General features: G+C 31.7%; 1 protein-coding gene across 1 annotated transcript; it reads right to left on the bottom strand.

Moving 5' to 3' along the window:
* Positions 1-4,440: 4,440 nt before the first annotated feature.
* On the bottom strand, positions 4,441-21,106 carry LOC140431835 (uncharacterized). Its single transcript, XM_072519714.1, has 8 exons — positions 20,687-21,106; positions 20,505-20,630; positions 19,918-20,048; positions 17,918-18,018; positions 15,932-16,081; positions 11,466-11,697; positions 4,877-5,069; positions 4,441-4,528 (listed from the first exon to the last, which is right to left on the bottom strand). The coding sequence occupies exons 1-8, from the start codon at positions 20,921-20,923 to the stop codon at positions 4,478-4,480; spliced, it is 1,221 nt and encodes a 406-aa protein (XP_072375815.1). The 5' UTR covers positions 20,924-21,106; the 3' UTR covers positions 4,441-4,477.
* Between the last annotated feature and the right edge of the window lie 2,215 nt (positions 21,107-23,321).

Genomic DNA, 23,321 nt, shown 5'->3' with positions numbered 1-23,321 from the left:
ACGCGCTATCTCAGAGTCAAGTCCGAGCCAATGTGTTATTTTCAAACAGTAAACATATTCTTACGTCGTCGCATATTACAATATTACCGCTATCAATAGATTCTCACAATGCAACGTTTTACCTCTTAAATTTACGTTCTAAGCGGGAGCACGTTGCCTCAAATTTGAGAGTTTGACAATGCCACCCCAAGAAATAACGTATGCTATTTATGCTAAATAACGTAATTTGTTTTTTTATATTTAAAATTAGTTGCATAAACCATATTTGGCTACAAGCTGATGAATTTAGTAGGTACTAATAATACAACTTACATAATCAATAGGGAATCGAAATTTTGTTGTGTTTAAAATTTAGAAAATGGCTAATATAATAATGGACGTTTTTTTATACTCTTTCGACCTATTATAGTAGATAAACAGAAAGAATGTGGCATATATATACCACAAGAAAATAGTTTGCCTGAACTCTGCCTGAATTGGTGTGGGGTGAATTGAGTAGCTCTATAACCGATGCAGCCGGTCCCAAGCCCGGATAAAAGAGGAGGGATAGAGGAGTAACACCTCTAAAAAAAACCAGGGTTCAGCTGACCCGGCTGATAGCACCCTGTGAGGGTCCCTGCCTGGGGTACAGGTGAAAACCGGTCAACGGTCTCAAGAGCAGAGGATGGCTGGAAAAGTCACAATGGTCAAGAGGGCGGAAGAGCCAACAGCGTCTGATCCAGAATGGGCGGCTGAAGAAAAGGTCCTCCAAACGGGGGTTGTGGCGATAGGAATTAGCAACCTAACACACAGAAAAACGTAAGGGTAAGAAGAACGAAAATCGCAAGATGAAAAAGCCAAATACGGAAACACATCCCCGGGTGGAAATCCACACCTCTGATAGAGGGAGCCCCATCGGATACGGGGGGGGGGGGGCAATGTTGCGAAGAGTTCGGAAGACCCAGTCTTATCAAAGCTCAACAACCAAAAATCGAAACGAAGGAAAAGATAGAACATTCATATGTGCAACATGGAATATACAAGGATGGAACAAAAAGGCGACGGAAGTGATCAAAGAGTTTAAAGAAAGCAACATCGACTTACTAGTAACAACAGAAACCAAAAAGAAAGGAAATGGAACGGAAACAATAGAAGACCATATCCACTACTGGAGCGGAGTTAACAAAGAATGTAGAGCAAAGGCAGGAGTAGGAATACTAATCAAAAATTCAAAAATAAGTGGCAGAACAGGGTTAGAACATGGGAACCAATCAACGAGAGAATAATTAAAATGCATATAGACATATACGGTAAAGAGACAGTGATACTCGGAGTATATGCACCAACAGACGATTCTCCGAGAGTAGAAAAAGAACATTTCACGGAACAACTCCAGAATCAAATAGAGCTAATTAAAAAGAACGTGGAGATAATTATAGCAGGAGACCTTAACGGTAGAACCGGAAGGAAAGAAAACGATAAAGTAGTGGGGAGATTTGGAGAGGATGAACAAAACGATAACGGAGAACGTCTGATTGAATTATGCGAATTAAACAACCTAAAAATCACCAACGGATTCTTCAGACATAAAAATATTCATAAATATACATGGACGCAAGAAACACGAAAGCTGAAATCGATAATAGACTACATAATAATCAAACAAGATACCACAATAAAGATCAAAGATGTGCGAGTCAAAAGAGGAGCAGAATGTGGAACGGACCATAGACTACTGACAGCAAAAATGGGCATTAATTGGAAACATAACAAGACCCCCTCCACAGAAGAACCGTTGAACACTATAAGAGAAAAACAATACAATATCGAACTACTCCAAGAACAATCAATAAGAGAACTATACCAACAACGTCTAGACCAAAAATTAATAGAATTTAGATACGGCAACATCGAAGAAATATACGAGCATATAAAGGCGAGTATAAAGCAAGCAGCATTCGAAGCCCTTGGGGAAAAAGAACATATATCAAATAAACAGCACTATAATGAAATAAATGAACCAACAAAAAGAATAATTGAAGAAAAAAAGCAACTATACAGAAAATGGCTGACTACAAACAACGATGAAGTTTATAAAGAATATAGAGAAAAAGATAGAGAAGTGAAAAAACAAATAACACAGCAAAAGAATGAAGAATGGGAAAGAATCTGCTTAAATATTGAAACATATATAGGAGGTACAAGAACTTCGGAGTCATGGAAAGTACTGAGAGGATTGAAACAAAACTCAAAAGAAAAAACTAAATTGGGAAATATACAGGACAAAGAATGGAAGGACTACTACAAGGAACTATTAACAGAACAAAGACCACAATTCATTGGAAAAGAAAACAGGCGAAGACGAAGCAGATTCCCACAACAAGAAATAGAAATAACAGATAGGGAAATGAGAACGGCCATAAAAGCAATCAAAAATAAGAAAGCACCGGGACCTGGAGGCATCTCACCTGAGCTTATAAAATACGGATCAAAAAAATTACACCGGATGATACAATGGATATTTCAGAAAGCCATAAATGGAGAACAGCTCCCAAAGGAATGGACGGCGGCATATATGACATCTATATTTAAGAAAGGAGATAGAAAACGATGCGAAAACTACAGAGGAATAAGCGTAATATCATCAATAGGAAGATTATATGGGAAGATACTGCGAGAAAAGATAGAGCAAGCGATAAAAGGCAAAATCGGGGAGGATCAGGCAGGCTTCACGGCAGGAAGATCATGCATAGACCACATATACACACTGGAACAACTGTTGGAAAAGAAAAAAGCAAAAAATAGAGATATACACTTGGCATTTGTGGATCTGAGAAAGGCGTATGACTCTGTACCAAGGTCAGAACTATGGGAGGCAATGTACAAATTAGAAATACAGACGGAACTCATAGAAGCTACAAAAGCTCTGTATAAAGAAAATAAAGTGTCCATTAAAATGGGAACAAGAATCATAGGAGACTTCACCACAACAAAAGGGCTCCTGCAGGGTTGTTCCACATCTCCAACCCTATTCAAAATATACTTAGAGAAAGCCTTGACTACATGGAAAAGAAAATGCGAAGGCATGGGAGTACCGGTACGGAACGAATACCTATATACGTTAAGTTTTGCAGACGATCAAGTAGTGATTGCACAAGACCAAGACGACCTCAGCTACATGATGAAGAAACTACAAGAAGAATATACCAAGGCTGGCCTAGATATTAACCTCGCGAAAACAGAGTACCTATCTACAAGTGAAGAAGACATAGAAGATCTACAGATTGATGACAACGTAACAATCAAAGGAAAGGATAAATTCAAATACCTGGGGTTTATAATCACGAAAAAGGCAACAACAGAGGAAGAAATTACACAAAGATTAGGACAAACAAGAACAGCAATCCGACAACTTAACTCAGTATGGTGGGATAGACACCTAAATATGAAGACAAAAACGCAGATTTATAAAACATTAGTGCGAAGTATTATGACATATGGGGCCGAAAATTGGATCATAAACAAGAAAAACAGCAGTAAGATAATAGCAACAGAGATGGAATGCCTGCGAAGATGCTGCAGAGTAACAAGAATGGATAGGAGAAGTAATGACGAAATAAAGCAAAGAACATCAATAGAAACAGACATACTAACATATATAGAACAAAAAAGACTAAAGTGGTATGGACATGTAAGAAGAGCTAGCGACAGCAGATGGATAAAAAGAATAACCGAATGGAGCCCCATAGGAAGGAGGAAAAGAGGACGACCCCGAAAATCCTGGAGGAACGAAGTAGACGACGCCATGAGTAAGAGAGGACTAAACGATGGAGAATGGAACAACAGAGAGAGATGGAAACGGTTGAGCGAGGGAAGGCAGTGAATACTGTAGAATCCCTAAATATATATGTTATTATTGTCAGACCTTTTCTAAGAACTAATTATTTTGGATATTATTTTTATTCTTACTTTGTTAGAAAATTTGTTTTATATTACATTATTTGTTTAGTACCTTTATATTTTGTACTATGGGCTACATAAGCTCAGCTTTGGCTCGATAACATTACATAATAATAATAATAATTTATGATTTACCATATCTTATAATTCTTATCTCTTCTCGCAATGTGCGAGAAGAGACAATGACAACTTAGAAAGACTAATTGTGTGCGGAAACGTAGAAGGGACGTAGAGGCAGAGGACGCTCACCTATCCGATGGTCAGATCAAGTACAGAAAGCCACTGGAGAGACGTTTTCCGAGTCCATGAGAGCAGCCCAAAATCGCAAGAGATGGAGAGAATTGACAGGCATTGTAGGAAATCACGATCCTCAGCAATGAGGAAACGACAAGAGAGAGAGATAATTCTTATAAATAAGTTGAGTTTATTTCAGCGTGTTATTTTGAGATTTTCGTATGCCTCTGATAGATCTTCTCTGGAAATTTCGAATTAAAAGCACAATAAAAAACTAAAACTTTTATTTTTTAGGTAAAAAAACTTATTCTATCGGTATTTCTAAATCATTAAAGTCTTTCCTAAGTAGTAGTAGCTAAAAACGAAAAAAATAATTAGTAACTGTTAAAGACTACAATGTAAAAATGATGTATTATCCATACAATGCTAAAAATTAAGTATTGTCCTCAACAAATTATTAAAAAATGAATAATTTCTGAATTAGACTAGTATATATAATTTAGCTATGAGAAATTAGCTTTCAAGCATATGTAATTTTTATGAATATTATTGCCAAATAATATTTATGCATTAAATTTTATTTTTCTGATACCAAATTTTATAAGAAATCCACAAATTTTTAAACAAGCTTTGATAAAGAGATTTGAAACGGGTTTTTATAACATTGTATGGATATAACACCCAGTCCTCAATTACTATTCACCTGTGCTTTTTTTATCCTTTGGCATTTAACCACATCCAAAGTCTCTAACAATGGCAAACTGAGGACTGCTTCTCGACAGCTCTTCACAGTTATACTAGTACCTCTTAACTCTAAAGTTTTTAACTGAGTGAACATCCGTATGGCAGGTATGAAGTTTGAATCATTTATTTCTTTCCAATTGTGGATACACAATCTAAAACAAATATATTCATATTTTAGACACACATAAAATGAAGTCAATCTAAATCATTAAAACTATTGCTACTATAGTTTTTTTCAGAGCCTTCTTTCAGTTGTGACAAATTCTTGATTTTTAGGTATAATTCTATAGATACTGCATTCAATTTGAAAGAATTGCCAGGATTTTATTTGAGTTAAATAAATCTTTATTTAACCCTGTATTGCCTCTTGTAACTCTTAAGTTATATATTGAATAAGAGTCATAAATACTTTCTAAACCTGATATTTCCGTAAACGTCCGTTGTTTCTGTAAGGTTACAGACAGCTGTCTACCACAGAACATTCCAATCATACATAAGGTTATATTTTATGCATAGGTTCTAGCAGTTGTCGTATGATGTCGTTAGTACTGTTGCAGCGTTGTAATAGGTGACTTTGATCACAATTTCAAGTACTTTCTATACTAGCTGACGAAATAAAAAAAAAAACTAAAAATAAGTACATTCTGACTCTTACTGTAGCAAATATACGCTCTGATAATAAAATATTAGGTATTTTGTGAGTAAAAAAGGTTGTAACCAATTGTTGGACCATTGTAACTTTAAAGTTACAATGGTCCATAATGTATAAAATATTTTTTTTGCAGGTGGTAACAGAAATGGAACCTATTTGTGTAAAATCATTTTATGGCAAGAAAGAACTAAATAATGTTCAAATTAGAGACATTGGTGGATATGAATCTGAAGATTCCATTCTAGAATCCGACAGTGACGATGATGAAGCGGTACATATTTCAGAAAATGTTTCTTTGGAAGAAGTGAGCGTGGGAGATATAGAAGACAATAATGAGAACCAGGAAGATGATATTGAAAAAGAGGATGACAATGATGACGAAAAGGACGTGCCGAATCATCAGAATATCACATGGAAACGAATTACTAGTCGTTCTGCACAGATAATTCCACCTTGGAAAGGTAGTTTACTGCCAGGACCTGAAAACCCGTATAGTCAATCAAACAAATCTGTATTCTACCCAAAAGAACACCGAAAAATCCTTAAATGTGGACAAGAACGAAATAGAACAGTTTTTCGGTGTATGTTTGTTCATTTCGGTGTACGGTTTACCCTCAACTAGAATTTACTAGAAAGCGTCTACTCGAATTTTAATTGTTGCAGAAACTATGAGTCGGAATCGCTGGGAACAAATAAAAAACAATATTCACTTCAATGACAATAGTCAGATAATTCCCGGAGATAAGTTATACAAAATCAAACCGCTTTTAGAAGCAGTTATAGCAAATTTTCGGAAAATTCCAATAGCAGAAAAACTATCAGTGGATGAACAAGTTATTCCTTTCAAAGGAAAACAGTCTAAAAATGTATATAAAAAACAAACCAAAACAGTGGGAATTTAAAGCGTTTCTCCTGTGCGATACCAACGTATATAATTTTGAACTGTACAAGGGTAAAGCAGAGCATCCAGAATATTTACCAAATGTTGGAGTCAGCGGAAATGTGGTTCTTCGATTGGCCACAATAATTCCAAGAAATGCTTATCGTAAGATATATTTTGATAACTGGTTTACAAGTATGCAATTTCAAATCGAACTTGACAAGTTGGGCATTGCCTCTGTAGCTACGGTGCGTCCTAACAGATTGAAAGGATGTAAGGATAAATGTAAAAGAAAGGAAGGGGGAGTTTGGAAGAACTTGTCTACAAGACAGAAGGAATAACCCTTAGAGCAATCAAATTGTGCGACAACAAGCCGGTGCATTTACTGAGTTTATTTGTAGGCACGTATCTTACAAGTTAACTTCAAAGATAGGACAAAGGAATGAAACCATTCTTATGGAATGTCCTAACATTGTAACGTTTTACAGTAAATGTATGGGCGAAGTGGACTTGATGGATTCGTTCATGGATTTATAGAACTAGGATTCGTTCTAAAAAAGTGGTACCTCCGTATTGTGTTCCATATATTTGACTTAGCATTTGTGAATGCTTGGTTACTTTATAGAAGAGACACCCAGTTACTTGGTACAAGAAAAAACAATAAACTAAGTGTTTTAGATTTCAAAGCATTTATTGCCGCTTGTCTTTGTCAAGATTGTAAAGAGAGGCTCAAGATGTGAGGAAGGCTCAGTCTATCTATAATAGAACAAGATATAGAGCTGAAAAGAAAAGAGGACGCTATCGCTTCTCTACCGAAGAAAAACATACGGAAAGACGAAATAGGCCCAAATTATCAGAAAAATTAGCTTTTTTTCCCATTGTAACTTAAGAGTTACAAACCCTATTAAAACAAAAGAAATGAAGAATTCAAAAAAAATCTTCAAAAATGTTTTAATTTGATCCTATTCTGGAAGTACATAACAGTAGAAATTTTTTTTGCAGTTAAAAAAATTGTACATACATACAATATTGATAAAAAAAGTCCACTATAAATTTTTGATATTATTGAGCAATGTTTTAAGATTATTGAGAGTACCTAGTTCATTTGTTATAGACGCAGGTAATTAATTAAACTTAAGGAAGCTTTTAAAAAAGAGTGAATTTATCGTATTTTTATACATATGTACTTCTAGGTATAAATATATATGTCATCTAAACCTCTGGTGTTTTATGAATGAATATTTTGTTGAAAGAAATGAATTCTTGAAAATATTTAGATGATAAGCCATTTACTATTTTGAAGACCAAAATCATGGTGAAATAATCTCTATTTTCAACAGAGAACCAATTTAAAGAATTTAACAACGTCCCAATTGAGGACGACGATTTGTTTTAAGAATTATTCTCATTCCCCGATTTTGTAATTTTTGCAACATGTTAAGTTTGTTAAGATTAAATAAAAATAAAATTGATGAGCAATAGTCAAAATGAGGTTGAATAATTCTGTTATATATCGTAATTTTGGTCTACATTGACAAATTTGAACATGTTCTACTCAGAAATTGTAGTTTTTTGATATTTTTTTAAGGATGTACTCAAAGTGACTATCAAAATTATCAATTTTTTCATTATTAATATTTAAATTTTTGCTCTCAGTATCAAACAAACTATATTTATGTTTGGTAGTGAAAAACATTGCATTTGTTTTTTTCACATTAAACTTTAGTTGGCAAAAAGACTAATCAATTTACAGATTACAAAAATATCGTTATCGTTAATGTACAGAATAAATGAGGCTATAGGAGCAAAAGTGGTCTAACCCCAAATATTATATAATGGATTTGCATGAACCAAGAATATATGCGTTTTTTTATTTTATAAAATAAAAATATGTTGTCAAAAGGTTTTCAAATGAGTAAAAAATTATGGTATTAATGTGGATTAGACCTAGAGTACATTACAATTAAACAATATCAATGTTGAAAATAAACTTTAATAAAACACAAAGTAACAAAAATACCTAATCTCCCTCGTGAACTCTTCCTCTGGGTATATAGCGGATCTTATTGTTCTGGTGCTTGTGTAAAATCCATAATATATTGAGGTATAAATGAAAGGAATTCCAAAAGATCTTTTTTTTGCTTCGGTTATTGGACGTCCACCGGGATAAAAATGATCTAGCTGAAGTATTTTCCTAGTTGTCCCCTTTTTGATATCTAGCGAGTAAAAATATTCTCGTTTCTAAAAGTTATAAATGATTCCTAAACTCAAATCTGGTGCAAAACAACTTCTATGTTCACTTTTATGCCTCGTATACTGTCATTCGTATGTGGGAAATTTACTAAGGAATTCTTTTTCTTCAGTAGTTTTGTCGTCACCTGTAATACTTTGTCCGCTTTTATCTTGCGGTGTAACTTCAGTTGTGATTTTATTATAAAAATCTATCTACTCTACCATTAGAAAGGTTTTTATAAAAAAAAGGTTTACAAAGGTTTTTACAAAAAAAAGGTTTATTTCTAAAGATCTATCCCACAAATAGGATGGTTAGCCCACTCTTGCATTCTTTTAAGTATTTATGTAATGAACAATTTTGGTATAATCCACAACTTCGTGGGTTAGCCAATTCATGTTTTCAAATTTTTGTCATTTTCTATGATGCACAATCAACCTGCTAGATTGGTATATGCTGTAATATTAGAAAATGTTGGTTAGGCCGGTTTTGCTTTAAAACAATGTTCGAACGACGCAATTACTATACCTCCTATACCATATTGGTTAAGTTTAAAAATCTATATTGTCCTGACAATGGTCTCAAAAGCTCTTTTTAAATCAAGAAATACACCGACTACGTACTTATTTTTATCTAAATTATTCTTTATGTGACATAATCTAACTTGTAACCTAATTCACAAGAGAATTGTTTTCGAAACCAAATTGAGTTTTGATTAAATTTTTTTTGTTTTGTTTCAATAATTGTTTATAAAGAGTAATTTCTAATAGTTTTTTCTGTAGGAGATAAAGTATTGATTGGTCGACATTCTTCAGCTTTGATAGTATTGGGTATTTTTTTGTATAGGGGTGAAAGTACTTATTTTTGATACATTAGGAATTCTACCCGTAGTAAGAGACGTATTAATTAAACTCAGCATAATGTGTCCAATGGTTTCAAATATTTACTTTACTATTATTCAATTTAATGTTTCGTGCAATGAGAATTTACTATCTAAATTGCCAACAATTTTTCGCAAATCCTGCATAGAAAGCTCTTCAAATTCTTCAAAATTTGAATGTAGATTATTATTTACACTAGACTGCTAGCTATTTCTATGTTGTTTGTTAATCGTTTTGGACCTGCAGCAGTTTCAAAGATTACAGAGTTCGGCATCTCGACGTCAATAAATTTTTTAAAATCTTTATAAACTCTGTCACGCTGTTTAATTTGTACCTACCTCATAATCAAACCAAGGTAATTTTGATTGAAACTGACATGTTACAATTGGTGTTATGCCATTGCTTACGTTTTCACAATTTTGCAAAATTTCCTGGTAAATGATATTAATATCAACAGAATCTAAATTAAAGTGACACATAATAAGACTAGTTTTGATTTTATTTAAGTTATCATTACATAAATTACATAGGCTATAACTATTATTATTGGTGATATTTACTGAAATAACAGAATGATCAGTTATTTTTGGATAATCCTGAACACAATCACTTATATTATTTTGATTGGAAAGCACATAATCTACCAAAGTTTTGCTAATCAGTAATATCGGTAGGATTACTAATATATTGTTTTATTCCATAAGCAGAAACCAATTTTTTTATTTTTTCCTCATAGAAATTACTAGCCAACAACTCTATATTAAAATAATCAACTAACACACAACGAATGTTTGCAGTAAATGAAGCATCACATATTTCTTCCAAATCTTCAATGAATTGAGCATCAGATTTGGATGGTGAATGGTATAAATACCCCACCAAGTAAAGCATGGATTTAAAATCAACTTTTATTACTTTGCACCGATAATTATCACGCAATTGAAATGTTTTAAAATTTGAAAAATCATAATGCTTGTTGATGTATAGCATGACATCTCCAGTGTATCTACTCGTTGAGTCACAGCGAATAAGGCAATCATTTTCAAGTTTCACCTCAGTATTTGATGCCGTCCTTTTTTTGCTCGTTAAAATTATTTTGGGTTTATAGCAAGTTATGGATTCTTGGACTTGATCTCTATTTTTAACTATGTTTTGGGTGTTGAGATAAATTATATCTGACTTAAAAGGTATATTGGGGTTTATAAAGTGTTTTTTTTGGATGGATTTTGAAACGATAGTTGATTATTATTTATGCATCAACAGTTTTGTTAGTATCACCGTTATCAATTAAAGATTGTAGTTTATTTTAATCAGTTTAAAATATTCCTGTTGAGCCCTCGTTTGATCCCCAAATATTCTGATGCTTGGAATAGCAATTAATTGTTTATTCTTAAGAACAAATTTGGCATCTTCTTTTGAGATAAGAATAACTTTGAGCCAAGAGTCAAGAATAATTTTAACATAAAATAATGAAAGAAGAAGTAAGACTGAAGGAAAACGTAAATAACTCGAGGACTTGTTAAAAAAAAAAACAGATGTAGAAATCCATTTTCCCAGAATACAACTAGCATGCGTAAATCCTGACATGGACGTTGACATTAGGAGTCTAGAGAGCATTGAGATATTGTTCGCCCATAGAACGGCAGTTTATAATTCAAATATTCGCGATTGGTTAGGGGCTGACATATTCTAAATGCAAATCAATAAAATATCTTTACATAAATATGTTTCTGGATATACAAATATATCCGGTTGAAGCAATATGTTGGTTTTCTTCCAGAATCACAGACATATATTTTTTTTTTTCGCTAACTACTACGTGTATTATAAGGAAGACAGGCACTGAAAAAGTCTGGGAGAAGAACTTTAAAAGATTATTGAAAAACAAATAAAATAGGTACTCACTTTTCCAGATATGTGCAACCAGCTGCCAACAGCTCCAAAGAATCCTCAGGATTGCAATCAAAGCCGGCACAGGACATCAATTCGAGTTTTCTTAAATTAGTCAGTCTTGCTAGCGTCCTCAGGCTCTTTGCCTTCAACGTCTTTCTCTCGCTCAAATGGATCTCTTTGAGACCCAGATTTTCCATTGACATCATCTCACATACCTCGTTAGGATTGACATTCACGTTATTTGCTAAAAATAGAATAACATGCATTTCTTATCAATTTTAAAGTCATTTACAGTGCTAAATGATCATGGATTTAAGTAGTAATTGATATATTCAGGTAAAATAATCATTGCAATAAATCTAATATTATTTTTTGTTAAAATATTAGCCAAAGATTATAATAACTTATATTTCCACAAAAATAACTTCTGTTCACTTGACCTTTCACTTCTGTTTCGAGCTTTCTGTAGCTAGATAATGTGGTGCCTAGATATTCAAACTCCTTCACTTGTTCTATTATCTGACATTCTAGTTCCAATTTACATCTTAATAAATTTACTGTTATAACAATGCATTTTGTCTTTTTTGGGGAAATCAACATGTTAAATTTTCTGGCGGTTATATTAAATTGGTGCAGCATATCAGGAGCTTGGAGGAGTAAGAATTCGAAAATGGTCATTTGAAAAACAGTCTCATTTTGCCCACATACTATTAAAGAATACGTCTGTATCATTATAATACCATGTTTCGCCCTTCATACTCCCAAAATTCTGTAGAAAATAAGATAGAAACCAATTCATGTCAGAAACTGAACGGCATAATCGTCTAGAAGAGGAAAGGCGAACCCACAAGCTATCGTTGCGTTTCCGTTCAAGGTTCGCCCCTACTCCTCTATAACCCTGTTACTTAACATACCGGTGTTTCTGTAGCTTTAGTTGGTGGGACATTCTTGCGTTGTATGCAGATGTATGCGTTTTTCTTGAGTTTTTCTGTACGATCGTATGCTTGTAGTTTTAATATTACATTAGCGGTTACATTAGCGTTAAAGTTGTAGTGTTTTTTCCGATTTATTTCAAAATGAACGCCGAGAACACAAGGCGGAAGCAAAAGAACACGGAACAATGGGTTGTTAACGTGTGTAAAACCAAACGAAACTGTGGTGAAGCGTACATTTCCAGAAATACAAACAGACCTGTATCTGCGCGCACAATTGGACCACCATGTAAGTGTCGTAAATCGTGTTTTGAAAGTTTGGGCATGAACAATTTCAATATGATTTTCAATAATTTTTGGCAACTGGGCAACTATGATAATCAAAACCAATACCTTTCAAAACTGTTAAGTTTCAGTGATTGTAAAAAGTCTTTAATTACTGACAGAGCTAGTAGAAAGCTTCGGACCATAGAGTACAGTGTTTCAATAAATGGCGAAAGAAAATGTGTTTGTCGTCAGGCTTTTATTACCATCCATGGCATAAGTGAAAAAAGAGTTCGCGTTGTTTTAGACAAGCAGACCACCACAGGAACTGTGCTGAGTGACAACAGAGGGAAGCTATGCCCAGGAAATAAAATGGTTGGATATAGAAAGCAGTTGGTCAGAGATCACATTGGTTCTCTTGTTACTGTTTCCAGTCACTATAACAGAGCCAAAAGTCCTTTTCGAAAATATATGCCACCGGGTTCATCAATTACTGGGGCATATGGAGCTTATATGGAATGGCTAAGAAACACATATCCTGAAGAACAGCCTGTGATAGAGTCCTACTACCCGAAATATTTTTGTCAATGAATTCAATATAGGTGTTCAGCCTCCTTCTGTTGATGAATGTAATACCTGCTCTAAGACTAAAATTGAAATTAATGGGTTAAAGACTAGTAACCCGAATTCTCCCCGAATAACTGAATTGGATACGAAACTGAAGGTTCATTTAGCAAAGCAGAAAGCTGCTCAGTTTATGATGAAAAGCTACGAAAGCAACCAGGATACAAATATTGAAGTTATATGTGTTGATTTACAACAAGTATTACCCACGCCTAAACTTACCTGCAACGTACAATATTACAAAAGAAAAATGTGGACTTATAATTTAGGAATCCATAACGTTAAAACTGGAACAGCCGTAATGTATGTATGGGATGAAACCATCGCTAAACGCGGATCGTGTGAAATAGCCAGTTTTCTCAGTCACTACTTGGAGAACTTTGTTAACAAGTAAGTGCGACAAGTTATAATTTTTAGTGATAACTGTGCCGGGCAAAATAAGAACATAAACGTTGTTTTGTCTAACCTCCACCACATTCATGCAAACCGCTTTGATCTTATTAAGCACGTTTTTTTAATGTCTGGGCATTCGATGATGGGTTGTGATCGAGATTTCAGTTCAATTAAATTAAAGATCAAGGACTGTGAAGTATTTTGAAAACAACACTATATCCATTTCATTGAAGACACGAAAAAAAAGAACAACTTCCAAGTTGGTAATGTCACGAGGGAAATGGTTAAGGATTTCAGCGTTCTTCAAAAAGCAGCAACTAAATCTCAAATATTGGGAGCTAACTTTAAGGATGGTAGAATATTCGAATTTTCAACAGATTTTAAGATGGGCTTTAAAATTCAAACAGCATACAACACGGATATTTCTACAAATGTCATACTTCAAAAGGGACGAAGAGACTTCACGATGTAACAAATTTTAACTTAGATAGTATCTATACAACTTCCTCTCAAATACCAGGGTGCCATCAAGCTTACAGAAGAAAAGAAAAAAGACTTACAAGATCTTTTTGATTATGTACCCATGCCTCATAAGCACACTTTACAAGAACCTATTAGTGGAGGAATTGATATAACTGAAGTCGAAGAAACTGTAGACGATGAAAATCAAATTGAGTTTAATTGAAGCTGTATTTGTGAATTTTGCAACTTTTTCCACTACCACTAGCTCTCACAGAAACCTGTTAAAAAACTAGGTATGTTTATTTTGTAGAATAAAAAATATTAAACCTCTTTTCATTTTATTTCATAAAATCCTTGCAAATCTTGCAAAATCCTCTTTTATTTACTATTAATAAAATAAAACTTGTTCGGTGCTACTAGAGTATGTATTCCACCTCAATGGTTTAATCTACCTGAAGGATTTGGATTTCGAAAACCCTGGGAAGGGATTACGGTGTAATTTGCATAATCATAAAGTGTATAAAATGTTTATTAGTATGTACTTAGCAATAAATATTTTGCCTACAAAGGATCATTATTGTGTTCAAACCCTTCTAAGAAAAGATTATGGTGATAGGCCGACGTATCAATAGGTAGAACGTGTTTACACTCACAAATACCATCTTTACAGAGTGAATAAAATCATAGGTAAAACGAATTAATATTTCAATTTTACAGGTTAATACTTTGTCATATCAATTTACTATTTTGGGTTGAGAATAAGCCGTAAAATTAAAATAATAATTCTTAATTTTTACGCGTTACACGTTTTATTCACTGTAAAGATACACCGTATAATATAGTAGGAACGCGACGGTAGACCGCATATCTACTATCGTAGCACCACTTATTCGCCCTTACTATTTTAATATGTTCGTAAACTTTAACACAGTTTTCCCGAAACCTGGTTTTTGCGGTTCGCCCTTACTCTTCCAGGCTCCTGATATATTGTATATTATCTTTACTTTGAGAGAGTAGTATTGCGTCATCTGCATAGTAGATTTTTTTTAAGTTGTTTTTTTCCCATTTGGTATCCAGTCCCGGCAATGTCATCTGGGAGTCTATGGAATGTTTAACTCATCCATATCCATTTTCGTCACCTTACATTTTCACTATTACTAGACGTTTATCTAAACAATAGTTGATTGTTATATAAAAATCTCACATTTTTGCAACTGACACTCATTTCAAAATTTAAAAGATTTTTCTTTATCAATTGTATCAATTGCTGATACCATTTTGTTTAAAAATGAAGTGAAGTGAATGAGAAGTGAAGATCTTAAAGTAAATCATTCCAAATTGACCAAACAAAATCAAATCCATATTTAAACCATCACCAGTGGATTATGTAAAATTTGATGAACTTCCACACTTTCCTTTGGCAATGCTGAAACCTTATTTTAGTAATTTTATTATCCTAAATACTATTTCAAATAAAATTTAGTACTACTTTGAATTTTATTTCTTTTTGATAATAAAAATCAACTCATATTTTAGTGTTTAAATTGGCATACATTTTTACTTTCTTTGACAATCTGTATCAAAATACACATCTTGATATCAAAGTATTCTTTAGATACATAAAAATTAAAGCACAGAATTATTTTACTAGTTATATAGTTATTTTTAATAATGCAGAAAACTTTTTTTTATTTAAAGTTTTTTCCTTGCCAAGTTAAGGGTTACAAATAGTAAAATCTAGTGAAGAAAATTGTAAAAAGCATAGAAAACAAGCATTAACTAAATCAACTGATAAATACTTACATAAATGAAGATATACTAAGTCTACATTATTTTTTATTACTTCTTTCACAATCTTTACAGGAAAATGACATGAAGCAAAATGTATGCTCCTCAGTGTACATAGAGACAACAGTGAGCTAAAAGTACTTTTACATTTGTAAAGGATTATCTCTGAAACATAAAAAATTACATTAATCATAGCCATTATATATATATATATATATATATATATATATATATATATATATATATATATATATATATATATATATTTAACGTGATTATTTCGACCAAAAACAATTTATAAATATGTTGGAAATATCGGGTATGTGGTCTATATTAAATAAAAAAATCTTTGTTTTTTCTAAAGCTCAATATTTCGCCATTTATTTGATGGCTTCATCGGGAGTAACTGTAAAAAACAAACATTTCAAAACACTGACGTACACTTAGATTTACAATACTTACAGAAATTAAAAGATTATACACATAAATAAAATTGAATACTAACATAACATTATTGTTGATAAAACTGTACATTTAATAAAATGCATGTTAAAATTTAAAATATCTTTGAGTACGTTCGTTAACAATAAATAAGATGGAACAAGTAAAAATTATTTCAAAATGCAAAAAATAACAATGTAAGAAAACATTAGAGGAATAGTATTTCTTTAATTAATCATTAAGGCTAGTTGGTATGATTAATCATTAAGGTGAGTGTAGTTTTAAATTTTGTTTAATATGTTGCAATATATGTTGCTTAATTGCCCCGTGTCTGTTTTATAATTTAAAGTTTGTTTATTTTTGTTAATGTGGTACATCTCCAAAAATAACCTACTTTTGTAATTTTGTAATTAAAAGAAAAAAGTTGTTTGCTATTTATGGTATTGTATTTAGCTATATTAATATTGGAAACATCTTTAAATATGGATACGACAGACTGGGTTAGACCGTTAATAAAGGGGAGTTTTTTGTTACAAAACACTCCCCTTTATTAACGGTCTAACCCAGTCTGTCGTATCCATATTTAAAGATGTTTCCAATATTAATATAGCTAAATACAATACCATAAATAGCAAACAACTTTTTTCTAAAATTAAAGACCCAGTACCAACCCTATATAGGAGTAATGTGGTATATGAAATACTGTGTCTAGTATGTGAAAAAAGCTACATTGGCCATACATCGCAGTGGCTAAAACAACGTATCACACAGCATAAAAGTGATTGCCGCTTAGGAAAAAATTCTTGCGCAGTTGTCGAGCACTACAAAAACACCGGTCATCTGTTAGACTACAACAATACTCGTATTTTGGCACAGACTGAAAATTACAAAAGTAGGTTATTTTTGGAGATGTACCACATTAACAAAAATAAACAAACTTTAAATTATAAAACAGACACGGGGCAATTAAGCAACATATATTGCAACATATTAAACAAAATTTAAAACTACACTCACCTTAATGATTAATCATACCAACTAGCCTTAATGATTAATTAAAGAAATACTATTCCTCTAATGTTTTCTTACATTGTTATTTTTTGCATTTTGAAATAATTTTTACTTGTTCCATCTTATTTATTGTTAACGAACGTGCTCAAAGATATTTTAAATTTTAACATGCATTTTATTAAATGTACAGTTTTATCAACAATAATGTTATGTTAGTATTCAATTTTATTTATGTGTATAATCTTTTAATTTCTGTAAGTATTGTAAATCTAAGTGTACGTCAGTGTTTTGAAATGTTTGTTTTTTACAGTTACTCCCGATGAAGCCATCAAATAAATGGCGAAATATTGAGCTTTAGAAAAAACAAAGATTTTTTTATTTAATATAGACCACATACCCGATATTTCCAACATATTTATATATATATATATATATATATATATATATATATATATATATATATATATATATATATGTATATATATATATATATATATATATATATATTATTTTTCTCTGTTTCTAATAGCAACTACAACAGTAACTTACTTTCCAAATTTATACATTCTGCTATGTTCAATAATACTTCTTCATTCCTGCAATTTTCTATTTTCAAAGTTACAATACTGTCACCACAATTCCTCAATACCCTAAAAACATGAAGAAATTGTTAGTTATTTAATAGTTTTTTGTTTTATTATACATCAATATTTGATAACAATTAATGATTATATATGATGTTTATTAATTAACATTTTCACTACAGAACTTTATTTCAGAACAGTCCCCTGTGCAATACAATCTGTTTGATAGCATATTCAATATACAGATAACACCAAATGGTGCTTTCTGCACAGACTAAGAAAACAGCAAGATGCCATATAGTAGCTTCTGCAGTGAAAGTATTAATGAAAAAAAAAAAAAAAAATAAAAATAATAAATATACCTTACTGAATAATAACAAGCCATTAAAAAAACGTAATTAGAGCAAGCCTTGGAATGCTCTTTTCTTCTTTTCAATGTTTAGTCACGACCATATAAGGAATTCATAATAAATGCAATAAATACCACATAAAGTGACTTTAAAGAAAATAAAATGGTACAAAACATGTTTTAGCCCTTTTGGATATTTGTGTATCATATATAGGAGAGTTATTTGTCTAAAAACTAAAAAAATATTGAATTGTTTCTCTTTTAATTGAACTGTTACTAATTGCTGTGTTCAATGCCATTTTTATTCAATTTTCTAAAACATTTTTGTTACAAATATAGGCCTAACCAATCTTTACATTGACAAAGTCAAACCATAAATGTCATGTCATTCATCATGGTGACTACACTACTACCAAAGAAGATAGACGCTTATAGAAGACCAGTTCAAATGGGCGATTTGGTTACGGTTTAAGAGGGTGGCTGCATAAACTCACAGCGTGGTGCCGTGGCCGTCGGCTTAAAACTATCTTGAAAATTTCATAATGAAATATGTAGTTAGGGGGAAGTGGGAAAGGAGTACGAACGGGTAACTTTGCATCTACGCCTAAACAAATTTCGATGCCATTGATTTGCAAACTGTCTTTTTTTTTGTTTTTTCACAATAAAATCTTTATTTTCAATATATTAAATTGTTAAATTTTTAATTTTAAAACTTAAAAATGTATGATATTTACAATATTCAAAGTATTTATTTTTTTAATTGTATAACTTTGAATTAAAAATTGGTTTGTTCCAACACAACGAAAAACCGTCACATAACTTTTTATTATACTGTTTTTCTGCCCAGAAATTAACGAAACAATTTTAAAAAATTTCAATTTAAAAAAAAAGTATTCAATGAAACTTTTTACTAAATTATGAAATTTTCCATTTCGCCAAAACTGCCATTTCATCCAAAATTTTTCAATAACAACAAAAAGCATTCCTGATTTATTTTTGAAATAACAAAATAAACTTTAACAGTACATTTTAATGAATAGTACCTATATGTGAAAGTTTTTACGCTGTATGGGTACTATTTAATCTTGTTTTAAAATAACAACTAATAGTATCTAAAACATAATTTTCACAATGAATGAATATTGGTGAAATTATTACAATATAGTCTTAAACTGATTTATACTTAAGATTTGTACATATTTCAATTAAAAATTTGAATTATAATAATTTTTCTAAAAAGATTAATTTATTAAAAGTTAAAATAATATTATTTTCTTTAAACAATTTTATAAAACGCAAAAATTTAATCCTATTCTACGACCACGCGGCATCTACATATAAAAATATCTAAAGTTGCATTTATTGCCCCACTCTTTCATATTTTAGAAGCAAACCGCTCCTTAGTGGTACCACGTGCAACACGTGCGTTCCACTCGTCCCACTTTTCTTTATCTATGTCCCATCTTTTGCTATGCTCAAAAATAACAGTGAAAAATTCTTCTATAAGCGTCTATATTCTTTGCTACTACCAACCTGTAGAAATTAGTGACTCCATGGCCTGCTTAAATTATGATTTTTTCTATGGCTCTATATAAACAGTAAAACAACAATCTTACTTGACAATGGAAGTATCAAACCATGTCGTATCCTCATCTTTGCTCTGCTCATTTTCATACAATATTTCTATGGTGTCTGGGTTTGTAACTTTTGAAATATAATATTCTATAGCTTGGGGAGACATCTCATACTAAAAACAAGAACAATTTGTTATTATAGATAATAAAGATAACAATAAACAAACAGACAATATACAGTCACTAAATTTTGAATTACTATTCTATTTAAAAATTTTTGAACGCTAGAATACATAAGAATTAAAGAACCAATAATACAAGATATTAACGAAAATTTAAGTTATTTGTTAATTTAAATGTAAACCTTGGTTAATCAATTACCACATATACTTTATACATAAGCTCTGATACCATTACAATATATTTCGCTAAAAACTCTACCTTTTAGTAAATACCTACATTTAAATTCAATGTTTTATATAAAGAATTATCTTTCGATAAATTGTAGAATGTTGAGCACATTAAATGTAAACCTTGGTTAATTAATTACCACAGTATACTTTATACATCCGCTCTGATACCATTATAATATATTTATCTAAAAACTCTACCTTTTAGTAAATACCTACATTTAAATTTAATGTTTTATATAAAGAACTATCTTTCGATAAATTGTAGAATGTTGAGCACAGGATTGCACAATTTTGTATAGACCTCACATCCAAATATGAAAATATCCTTTGTAAAACCACTTTCTAAAACAAACAAACAGTTTAAGCAAAACATATCACCTCTTCTTCACTAAACTTACAGGTAAACTCGCTAAAGATGATTTATAACTATCTTTTCCAATACTATATTTAAATTTCTTCTTTGGAGGCACACCATTACTGGTCCCTGCACTTTCTAGATCCATTTTAGTTAAGTAAACTTTGGCTACTCTTTGTTCTTTCACCAAATTTTTGCGCTTTAACACTATGTTTAGTGATTTCCTTAGTTTGTTTAAGGGGATTCTAACATTATTGGCTCTTTCCAATACCACTGTCATGGATGTTTTCAGTTTCTGCGGACTCTTTAAATAACTTTTTTGTCAGCTATTGATGTAATTCAACGGTATTAGTTTCACAGTTAATTCAATGGACATTATTTGTTTGATGAATTTTATATACAAACTAGAAGCAAGCTTATTTTGATTTTTTAAAGGTTAACAACTGTTTGACAGATGGTGATGGTAGGTTAACTGTCAATGTAGACGCTAATAAATGTGAGTTGCATACATTCTGGTGGAATGCAAAAGTTTTTTATTATAAGTAGCTCTCTACATCTACAATATTAATGATTTTAAATAGAGAGTGAATATATTGAAATATACAATTTATAAACAATGCGGGATTAATTTATAACACAGGTGCTTTCTTTTTTTTAAGATAATAGCCTCGAGAATAGGTGGCGCTACTTACTACACGGAACGTAGATGTGGCTAATTGTCAATTGGCTGGCGGTCGCTAGAAAAATTCAAATTTAAAGTGTTCTGCGTAGAGATTCTAATGGAATATTAATTGTAGTGTAGTTCAAAATGAAAAAGTGCTTTATTTATGAAAGTGGTATATATTTACTTTTTTTAATTATAATCTGTGTTCAATATATTTTAACAATTGCATTTGGGCATCTAAATTAATTAATTCTTGTTTGCTAAGCGGGCGGTTAATTTAAAGTAATAAAACAACTATCATTTTACAGATTTTATTTCCATTCATTTATAATCTTGTACTTCTCAATAAGTGACTTAAATTACATTACTTTTAACTCCTAGAGTTATTAAAACTAGAAGGTTTTTAATATAAGCGTCTCTTTAACTTACAAATATAGCTTAGTCAAAAACTATTTTACTCTGACACGTTCACATACACAATTAGGAATAGATGGTTTTCAGGGATATTGGGAATTATCTGCAGAATAGATTCGAGATAAATGATTTTCACTGTGGACCTAAGTTTCAGTTTACGGTATAGACTGTGATAAAAATCCACAAGGAAAATAAATTCCTGCAGCTGGCTGTATACCATGTATCACAAAAAGAGGTTTAAATCTTTGTATGTAGGTATATTTAAAAAGCCCTTAGAAGGGCTACATAAAAAAACAAACGTTTTCGGAATATTAATTCCATCACCAGGTTAAAAGCAGGTTAACATGCCTGAGCCACCAAAATATTAGGGTACAACCCTTTACAAAAATTAAAGTTACCAAAAAATGTACATGTTGTTGTTAAAAATGAATGATATTTAATATTTTATTAGATTTAACTTCAGGCAACATATAACCATGCCTCACGTGAGTACCAGCTTCCGGAGGGCTCTTCAAACGGACTTCAGCTGGTAACTGAAGAGTTTTACCCTCCGTTTGAAGACGTTTACCCTCCCTGCTCTTATTTGATAGTTTTTAGGCTATTTTTTAAAAATGGGTCTAATTGCCATAAAAATATATTAAAACACTTGGAGTGTATAAGTACTACTAAGTACTCGTTAAGGAGTGTTTTGGTAATAATGTAGCAGTTTTGGATGCATGATAACTTTAACACTAACAGTGCTGTGATATTTGAGACCTACAAACAAAAATTCTTGTAGAACCCTAAATTTCGCACAGAACTTCATTTATCTTGAATTTATTCCCAACTTACTATTCTTTGAGAATATCATCCCCGCGTTGCTCTTAAAGGTACTCCATTTTAATCTAGCCTATTCTAACATCCAAATAGGGAACTAAAAAGAGTGGTTCAAACAAAATGGTTCAAGCAACATTCTTAGGATAAGTCGTACGAGAAGGGTTGGTAATTATTGTCTCTTCAACGGTAAAGACTGGTTGGTGAAAATTGACCACAAAGTATGAGTTTACAATACCCTGTTAGAATTTTGTTGATGCTACAGAGGTATCTAGAATAATGGTAAATTAGATTTGGTACTATATCAATGGTATAATTGTTGGTCTTAATATTTTTTTACTAATTGAATCAACATGCTTTGTGGCCAATGACTATAATAGGCAGTGGCTTTATTTTAGTTTTCTGCTTTTCTAATGTGATAATAATTGTAATTATGATCACAAATAAATATATTCAATTTTTAAATTACCATTATACAATTTTTTTAACACTGAATTACTGCTATAATTGTTTTTACAAATTATGACAATATGTATATTTTTTTTCCTTGCGACATTTTTCCTTGAGAGTTCTAATTAAATCGAAACACGGAAAAGTACATAACTAGGTAAAAACTAAGACGAGGAAATTCATATAAGGATAAGATGATCACTTAATCAGTCACATCCACTCATGCAAATAAGTAATAAATATGGCACCGTATGAATGTCATATAATAGAGATAATTTCTTCTTTCATACATTCTATCTCTGGAAGATCAAGTGAATAGACACTCTGAGATAGCGCG

Source organism: Diabrotica undecimpunctata, unplaced genomic scaffold, assembly GCF_040954645.1.
Source record: "Diabrotica undecimpunctata isolate CICGRU unplaced genomic scaffold, icDiaUnde3 ctg00002099.1, whole genome shotgun sequence".
Taxonomy (NCBI): Eukaryota; Metazoa; Arthropoda; class Insecta; order Coleoptera; family Chrysomelidae; genus Diabrotica; species Diabrotica undecimpunctata.
This window is presented reverse-complemented; position numbering and strand designations above follow the sequence as displayed.

Excerpts from the sequence above, each read along its gene's own strand:
- LOC140431835 (XM_072519714.1), bottom strand. The coding sequence starts at position 20,923 with ATGACAGTGGTATTGGAAAGAGCCAATAATGTTAGAATCCCCTTAAAC. Across the intron at positions 20,049-20,504 it reads ATAAAACATTAAATTTAAAT|TATGAGATGTCTCCCCAAGC; the intron begins GTAGGTATTTAC and ends TCTTGTTTTTAG. Across the intron at positions 4,529-4,876 it reads AAAGGATAAAAAAAGCACAG|CTACTACTACTTAGGAAAGA; the intron begins GTGAATAGTAAT and ends TTTCGTTTTTAG.